Raw genomic sequence first — 9,571 nt, 5'->3', positions numbered from 1 at the left:
CCGCTCAAGTGATCGCTGATCCGTTTTCTTATACGTTTACTGATGTATATCATTTACATACTGACAAAAAAGAAAAGCGAGAGGGGAGGTTGGAAAACACAATATGACACATCAATTGCTGTCAGTCCCGAATTGCCTACATTTATTTTGCTCTTCCCAGCTCATAACAGTAAGACGTGCATGACAGCTTCAACCAGTTTCCATGACAACTGCAGCCTCCTTGACTTAAGAACGGAGACCACCTGTCAATCAAATACAGCATCAGCTCTACTAACAAGGCAATGCCTAATAGCTCAAAATAATAATAATAAGGCCCTAATGCTATTTCACCTATAAGTGCCACATCTAAAATCCATTTGTCCATTTAGGTTTTCACTAAACAATAAAAAAACAGAATTACAGTGCACATGTCGGGGCATGATAAGCTTACACACAGTTTGCTTTAAGTCATAATATTCCATTTCTCTTTTGTCAAAATAGATAGTACAGTCTTAATATGTCCAAAAGAGTTCCATTTTCTCGCTAACATATTAAGATCATTTCTGTTTTCTGCTAATCCTAAGAATACTCACAGTACAAGAGCACAAGAAAATAATAATAACATCCAAAGTCATGGTGGTCCCAAATACCAGAAGCTCTTCAAGCTTTTTAAGCACACTCCAAAAAAATATATATATATATTTTAGGGTTTACTGACACTCCATACAACAGGCCTAATAATGACCTAAAGCTGCACTATTAACAAATCATCTAACATTGGAAACGACAGCACTTTAGATGTTACTAAAAAAAAAAACACTCACAAACGTGCAGTAGTGATGCCTATTAAGGGTTTATTTCCAATCAGTGTTGATTTATGTGTGGAAAGAGATTGTTTTGAGTGTGTTGTGATTGACACGTTTAAACCTTTTGAAAATGACAACTTTGAGGCTATGAAGGTCAAGTTTTTCTGAGATGTTCTAACATTCTTTGTCTTTGTATGTACATGCTTGTGTATTAAAACACAAAAATATGGGAAAAAAATGCTTTTGGTTTTCTGATACCACAAAAAAATGGGGTATGGACCATTAATCACACAAATGTCCCAAATAGAACAAAACATTAATTATAGAACAGCACTGGATTTATCTGCAAGGAAACAAAAAGGTTTGATTCATTCTTAAGAGCTGAATATACACACCGGTAAAAATGGTAAGTGCATTAATCTGACTTTGGCATTCTGATAAGGATAGATGACCGTGACTGTGGAATAACAGCACAGAACAATCAGATAACATCGTTAAAGGCTTTACTGACATTCTGTCTCAAATGACTCAAGATAGTACCCTTTGACTACCAACTACATAAATCATATTTACTGAAGACTTTAGGCCAGATCGGTCTCAAATGTACACAGAGAATACTCAGTAATAATATGCAGATATCCATACAGTTAATACAGTACATTATGTAATCCCAAATAATCACATAAGGTTTAGCAGCACTATAAAGAAATAAACTAGATTCTATACTCCGATCGTTAAGCCTTCAGTAAATAAAGAAGTTAATCAAAGATGTTAACAGGCATTTTTCCTATGAAAGTAGCATGTGCTATTCCAAAAACAGAAAATACCATATTAAAAGAAATGTGTAACTAGCTAAACAAGAAAAAGTTCCAAGATCTAAACATTAAAACCTTGAAACATACAGCATATTTTCGATTTCCCAAAAAAGTGTTGTATTAAAAAAAGTATTTGCTCTTACGGAATTTGATAGATGAACAAATACTAAGATGATATTGGTTTCAATGTTCTAATGAAGGTTTTCATTCTTATGCTAAAATAAGTCATTTATAGCTTGTCGTGTTTTGGCAAATATACCAAAAACATATCTAAACCAATACCTGGCTACATAAATGCAAAGCAATATGGCATCTATATACAAACAGCACCTGCGGAGTAATGCTGTAACAAATACAGGTACAAATACACGTCCTCTTAAACTCACAGAAACTAAAACATAGCTCAGAAACTACACAGTACATCACAAAAGAATACTATAGCTTATCTGGCAGTAACAGCAACTACAGTGTGTGAGTGGGATACAATTCAAGACTGTCAGTAAACATCCAGCATCGTCTTTGGTGACGAGACATGTCTATTTGTATTATTGTTTTACTTGGAATGGGAGAGATTGTTTATAATTTGGGTGGTGCAGGGGTGAAGCCACCCTGAAGTTCCCCCCTCCGGTTCTTTATGGGAATTTCTCGATGGTCTGCCGATTGCTCAGAGCGAAGGTGGGGCACACCTTGAGTGACACCCACAGGTCGATTCTTCCATTGCATACCTGTAGGGGGGTAACTGCAGGGGTAAAGCGCATCACCTCCCCCTAACAAAATCTCCCCATCGCCATCGGCCCTAGCGGATCCAGGGAGGTTACGATTACGGCAGTTGTTCTTTAGAGGGAGATGTGAAGGTCTTGTAGTTGACTGGCTCACGTGTGGCAACTTCGCTTCTTGCTGAGAAGAGTTGGAGGACTCAAAACTCCGCCCATAGCCCCGCCTCCAACTATCAACAGTGATCCCACAGGGTTGTTGCGGTAATGCCTTATCACTACAATCAGCAGTCCTACGCTGTGAAAACACAGAGTCACAGTTGGTGTAAAGTTCACTTGTCTGAAACTCCAGACTGTCCGTGTCAAGGGAGCGACTGCGACGGTTTAGTGCTAATGGGGCGGGGACGGGAGGACAAGGTCGACCCAAACTGAGATGGCGAGGAAGGCTAGCAATGCCCCAAGCGTTACTTAGCAAGAGACTCTGTTCGTAGGCATCAAAAGTACGCTGGTCACACTCAGCAAAGGCATCTTGCTGAAGGTAACAGCCATCATCCTCGAAGGGTTCGTAAGGAGATGCCAACTCTTCCTCCTCCTCCTCAACAAGCTCGGTCTGCTGCTCACATTCACCTTCATTCTCCATGTCGACCACGTCGAATGTGACAATGGCGGGCAGGGCACTCAGACTCGGTCCGAAAGGAGAACTCGACTCTGAGCCATCAAGACTCTCAGTTGAGTTGCGGTAAAGCCGGGTGTTCTTTGTGAAATCTACGAGTGCTTGGGAGAAGCAGACCATCAGCTCTTCTTGAGACTGACTGCAGCCTCTGGTGGGTAGTACTGGGCTCTGATCCTCAGATTGAGGCTGTCGTCTGGTTGTCTCAGCGACATGTGGACTAAACCCTGATTCGGCAAACAATGGAGTTTCCTGGATCTGACCCCTGCTGAGAGGTAATGGCTCTTTTACAGCTTGGGATCTCGTTGGTGATTGGGGATAGCACTGATTCATGGCTTCTTTCAAAACCATCTTCCCCTTGCCTGTGGAAAGGCTTGAATCATCGTAGAAGCAGTCTGTGTGGAACAGAAGCTGATCTTTGGATGGGCTTCTGAGTTTCTGGAGCTCGCAGCACAGAAGGGCATGCTGGATCTTGCTCAGACGCTCCTCCTCCGTCTCCATTGTTCCGGTCTCTAGGGCAGAGGATGCCAGGACGTACAGAGGGTTTGTTTTACTCTTATCCGCACCAACAAATGAATGGGCATCCTTGGGAGGAAGAGCAGGGCTGAGTAGATGATCGTCAGGTTCAAAAAGTTCATAAAGGGCATCACCACTGTAGCTGTCCCGTGGAAGCCTTTCCTGTTGTGGACGCTCTCTATTCTCCTCCTCCATACCTGGCGTGGTGGAGTCATAGTATCCCTCATCGCTGTTGGGAACCGATTCCTGCCGATCACTCTGAGGGCTCAAGAGGTCAACAGGAGTGAGGGCTGTTTCTGTGATTCCCAGTGGGCTGCTGCTGGAGTAGGCATGGATCGAGCTGATTTGCTGATCTGGAGTAAGCGAAGTGCTATCCGAGCCCATGTCTGAGGGGACATAGCAGACTTCATTACTAGTTTCAGATTCCCATAAGCTCTGCAAGTAATCCGCGTCTATCTCATCGGGAGTTGCCATCTCTTCCCCTCCCCCTTGATATGTGACAAAACATGAGCTCCGTTTTCCTGCGTTTCGGCTGCCTCTCTCGGCAGACACAGAGCTCTCGGCGACACTGACATCATCCTGGTCTGCAATGATGTCCCCGCATCCGGTCAACGAATCAAAGCTTTTCAATGACGAAACGTCACCATAGATTAGGTTTTCAGAGGAGCAGGATACAGCTGGAGGTTCACCATCAGGAACGTCCACATTCTGCTCAGCCAAACGGTCCAGTTCTGACTCGGCACACAGCGGTTGATGATATGTCGTCAGTTCTTCCCGTTTCGCATTTTGTATCTCCTTCCCCTTTTTCTCCTCTTCTTTTGCTCTCTTCCTCTTATCCACCTCCACTCTGCTCCTCCTTTTCTCAGGCACTAGCGTTACATCTTTCGTACATTCAGTGGCAGCCAATGGCAGTTTGCATTCACTGCCTGTGGATTGATTAGGCACATCTGGCACCAACTCTTCGCTACGGTCACTGACACTCGACAGAGCACCAGGCACTGTTTCGGCATGGAAGCTTGAAGACATTTCATGTGTCTCATGCTTTTCTAGTTCAACATTTTTGTTTTTCCTGTGCCTCCGAATGCTGCTGAAAAGCCCCCGGAGGCCTCTACGCTGTCGTGGTAGAGACTGAGACTTCCCGTGATCCTCATGTGATTTCTGAGGGTCACTGGAGGCACAAAACTCAAAGTCCCCTGAGGCAGCTTCACTGCTTCCTCTACCCAAATCTTCCCAGCATGCTCTGCTCACCCCATCGTATGTCTGGCTTTTCGTAACACCTGTTTTTGATGATCCCTTTCTTTGACTTCTGCCACGGCCACTGAAAAAGCTGGGCAGAACGCATATGCTCTTCCGACCACCAAAAAACCTAAAAGCCACCTTCCGTATTTTCACAGAAGGGGGTGACTGAGGTTGAGGGCTGTCATGGGAAACAGAGTCTGACTGTGGACCCCCTTCTGCACCTACAACCTCACTTCCTGTGGTGGTGTCCATATTGACACAGCTGACTGTGGCTAATGGAGCATGTCTGTAGTAAATACTCCACCCTGACAGGCGGGCTGGAAAGTATGGGGACTGTGCTTATCAAACATCTTATACCTGTGAAAGAAACAGAAATTGAGATGCATCGTTAGGAACAGTCAAAATAAGTAAAAACTAATCTAGCACATAGTTATTAATAAACATTTACAATGACAATTTATTCAAACACTGAAAGATGTAGCTGTATATTTATGTTCAAAATGTCAATTTCCATACATCCCAAATATGATAATATAAACTTTCAAGGCATAGTTCACCCAAAAAATGAAAATGTCATGATTAACTCGTTCTCATGTCATTCCAAACACAAAAGAAGATATTTTGAAAAATCAAACAGTTAATGATCTCCATTGACTTCTATAGTATTTCTTTACCTACTATGAAAGCCAATGAGGACCAACAACTGTTTGGTTCTTCTAAATATCTTTTTTGTGTTCAACATAAGGGTAAACTATCCTTTTAAGGAATGAATTACTTTTTAGGGCTTATAAAAAGTATAACACAAAATATAATCCTGGCACCAACTAGGCTGAATCTCAGTTTGTCCTGACCTTATTCAGGTATTGACTGAAATTTGGTCTTTCAGTAATCAATAATAAATGCATGGTTTACCCACAATTATATTTGTAAAAAAAAATACAATATATAATACTTATCTGTTACTTTATCATATTTTAATGAGCATTTGCATTGTTGTCTTCCCACTGTTTACAGCTATCACCAAGAAGAAAATGTTTTATCATGCACATTATTATCACTGGGCTATGAAGTAAAGAGTAAATTACATTTGCTCATAAAGGTGTGAATAATACTAACAGAGGCAGAAAGGCTGACCTACAACATTACATAAACAAAATCGATGAGAGTACAGTGTTACAACCTGAAGGAGTCCTTCAATGCAACACATAACGTGAGTGAAGTTCCGCTAGATTAAACCTACAATCAAAACAAAAGCTGACTGAAGCCAACGGGCCTGAACACTCACTGTATGTGCATCATAAACAAAGGAGAAACACATACGGTCCAAAGAACTACACCCCATGGATCAATTACACCTATTACTGCACAGAAAATGTTACTGGCATCAAATAGAACTTCTATTAAAAGACTACACGCAGTGTCCCCAGCTGGACACCATCACTGCGAATGAGCTGGCGCGCGCTAGCCCAGACGCTAACCAGCTCGCGTCCGCTTCACTGATATACACATAAATTGCACAAGCAAACATCTGTTTATGCTTATACACTCACGTACGTTAACAGTCAAATAGCGAAAATGCACACATATAGAAACATTAACGATACTCGCCTTTTTTTCCATCTTTTCCGAACGCGCGTGCAGTGATGTGCTCTGTCCTCGCGCAGCGCTGCAGGAGCTCGCGGCTGTGATTCACTTTGTTCATTGAGCGCTGGCTGGAGCGGCTGGAGGCTTTTCCGTGCAATGTGCATTTTGGGAAGTGTAGTTACCATGGTGTCTACTTCAACGTACAATCTTTGCATGCACTATAAAAAGCAGTGACATGAAAAAAAGAGGTAACGGTAATTAAAGTAATAATAGCAATAGGTTAGGCTACATAACCCTGAAATAAAATAATATAATATACACAATTAACACTAGGGATTGCTGACTTAACTTAATGTTTCGACAACTCCCGCGAATTAAAAAAGTGTAGTTAATGCAGTAGAAATATTAATATATTAAAATAAAAATCTTTACTTATCACTCACAAATTGTGGGACACAAGCAAGAGTTCTTACTAGAACCAGAAAGTATGACCATATTAGCCCGGTCCTGTCAACATTGCACTGGTTCCCTATGAAACATCACATAGATTTTAAAATATTACTTATAAAGTCCTGAATGGTTTAGCACCTCAGTATTTGAATGAGCTCCTTTATAAACCTCCACATCATTTGAGTCAGTTATGGGGATCGCGAATGAGTCGGTTTGGGAGTTCGGAGCGGGATAGCGAATCATTTAAGTCAGTTTGGGGATCGCAAATCATTTGAATCAGTTCGGGAGTTCGGAGCGGCTTCGCGGATCATTTGAATCAGTTCGGGAGTTTGTAGCATAGGGTTGTAGCGGGTTTGCGAATCGTCAGTTCGGGAGTTCAAAGTGGGTTCGCGAATCATTTGAATCATTTCGGGAGTTCGGAGCGGGATCACGAATCATTTGAATCAGTTCGGGAGTTCGTACCATAGACAGTAAAAGAAATGGACACAGCGACCCCATTGGAACTCAATTGAGACAAGTGAAGCCCATTTTTAGCGTTTTTTGGCACTTCCGTTTCTGACGCGCAGACTCAAACTAAGCTTGATGACGTCAGCAACCTGTCTGACAGATGTAAATCTTCTAGCTGTGCGTGAAAACTGCCATCGTTAATCTTGCAGAGACGGCGAGCTTGAGCGGGGAGTTCTTTGGCATGAGTGAGCAGGAGTAAGTATTCCGATTAATTATTTTGTATAGTATTTTAGAATGTAACGCCAGTACGCCATATTAAGTTAATTGCCTGCGAGCTTCTCCTCCTGTCTGTACGGTAATGCGACAGAGAGTCGAGTGGTTATGACGCAATCGTTAGCCTATTTTTTACAAAAACTGTTTATACGGAGCCATAATGCAACATAGAAGGTAATGGAGCCCTTTATACATTGTCGTGTATCTTTAGAGATAAATCATGGACAAACGGAGTCTTTAAACGCCTCAGATGTAAAGTTATTCGCTGTCAAAGTGACGCCAAAATGAATGGGAGTCAATGGGAATGCTAACGCAAGTGAAGTTCTGCTAAAAGATGGCAGCCCCCACCCGACTTCAACTTCCGGTCGAGTTCCTTGCCGCCTGGTTCGTAGCGGGTTCGCGAATCATTTGAGTCAGTTCGGGAGTTCAAAGCGGGTTCGCGAATCATTTGAGTCAGTTTGGGAGTTCGGAGCGGGATCACGAAAGAATCGCGCTCGTAAATTTTCAAATTGGCCATAACCTTTAATTCGTTGCTGCCAACTCGGTGGCAGCAGGGGTGGCAAGGCTTTCTTTTAGGGTGGCATTTGCCACCCTATGCCACCCCAGTAGATCCGCCCCTGCCCGGATCCAGTACGTATCCAGACCAGATGGTGGATCAGCACCTAGAAAGGACCTCTACAGCCCTGAAAGACAGCGGGGACCAGGACAACTAGAGCCCCAGATACAGATCCCCTGTAAACTAGAGCCCCAGATACAGACCTTGTCTCAGAGAACCACCAGGACAAGACCACATGAAACAGATGATTCTTCTGCACAATCTGACTTTTCTGCAGCCTGGAACTGAACTGTTGTTTTCATCTGGTCAAAGGAGAACTGGCCACCAAACTCAGCCTGGTTTCTCCCAAGGTTTTTTTCTCCATTCTGTCATCGATGGAGTTTCAGTTCCTTGCCGCTGTCGCCTCTGGCTTGCTTAGTTGGGGTCATGTAATTTACAGCGATATTGTTGACTTGATTGCAGATAAATGCACAGACACTATTTAAACTGAACAGAGATGACATCACTGAATTAAATGATGAACTGCCTTTAACTATCATTTTGCATTATTGACACACTGTTTTCCTAATGAATGTTGTTCAGTTGCTTTGACGTAATGTATTTTGTATAAAGCGCTATATAGATAAAGGTGACTTGACTTGACAAATTCTAGCCTATGTCTTGCAATATATTACCCAAATAAGAATTTTCACCATATATTGTCATCTGAACTAGTAATGTAAGTCTGCCACGTTTGTTCTGACCAACTGATGTAAAAAAAACATAACAATAAATCGCGTTAGCAATGGTGATTTTTTCTAAAGATAGGTTTGCTCATAGCACATCACACCATGCAAATTATTATTATTATTGATATATTTTAGTCTCAAATTATTGATGTTAACAACATCAGCATTGCCCCAACCCTGGTCCTGGAGGCATCCCAACACTTCACGTTTTGCATGTATCCTTAATCAAACACAACTGATTCAGGTCATCAGTCTCCAAGATCTGAAATTGGTGTGTCAGAGAAAGGAGATATGAAAAATGTCCAGTGTTGGGAGGCCTCCAGGACCAGGGTTGGAAACCACGAGTCTAAAGTGTGTAGATTTCAATTTCTGTACAGTATAATTTCTAAATGACACATGCAATAGCCTTGGAGATGGGACAACTTCTTTACAGACATGACAATGACGTGGCAGTATGCTCTAATTTCCCGCTAAAACCTATTTGCCCACAGCCCTTATAGGGCAATCATTTTGAACACTGTCTGGTTATGTACTTGCTCAAATATTGATTTCGGATTATTTTTAACCAAAAAAAAAAAAAAGTTATGGACTGCAGTCCTACAATGACAAAAAGCCAATTATTTAATTTTGCAACTAATATTTAGATAAGCTAAATTTTCATAAATACTATAACATCATATAATGCTAAAATGACACTGGCCTAGTCTGTATTTGGAAACGTCTTGTCTATATCTGCTCTTTCAGCTAATTGCTAGTTCTCTGAGTTTTTCACATCAGTGCAATAATCCTATTTTA

At 41.9% G+C, this 9,571-nt stretch overlaps 1 protein-coding gene across 3 annotated transcripts; it reads right to left on the bottom strand.

Moving 5' to 3' along the window:
• Positions 1 to 813: 813 nt before the first annotated feature.
• amer1 (APC membrane recruitment protein 1) lies at positions 814 to 6,224 on the bottom strand. 3 transcript variants are annotated; one of them, XM_052556211.1, is made up of 2 exons: positions 6,024 to 6,224; positions 814 to 5,095 (listed from the first exon to the last, which is right to left on the bottom strand). In XM_052556211.1, the coding sequence occupies exon 2, from the start codon at positions 4,988 to 4,990 to the stop codon at positions 2,177 to 2,179; it is 2,814 nt and encodes a 937-aa protein (XP_052412171.1). In that variant the 5' UTR covers positions 4,991 to 5,095; positions 6,024 to 6,224; the 3' UTR covers positions 814 to 2,176. The 3 variants fall into 3 exon arrangements, with proteins under 3 accessions (XP_052412171.1, XP_052412170.1, XP_052412172.1); XM_052556210.1 differs by having other exon boundaries at positions 5,919 to 6,061; XM_052556212.1 differs by lacking the exon at positions 6,024 to 6,224 and adding an exon at positions 5,855 to 5,959.
• Positions 6,225 to 9,571: the final 3,347 nt, after the last annotated feature.

The sequence above is a fragment of the Carassius gibelio genome, chromosome B5 (assembly GCF_023724105.1).
Source record: "Carassius gibelio isolate Cgi1373 ecotype wild population from Czech Republic chromosome B5, carGib1.2-hapl.c, whole genome shotgun sequence".
NCBI classification, from domain to species: domain Eukaryota; kingdom Metazoa; phylum Chordata; class Actinopteri; order Cypriniformes; family Cyprinidae; genus Carassius; species Carassius gibelio.
Note: the sequence above shows the minus strand (reverse complement) of the source record. Positions and strands in the feature narration are given on the sequence as shown.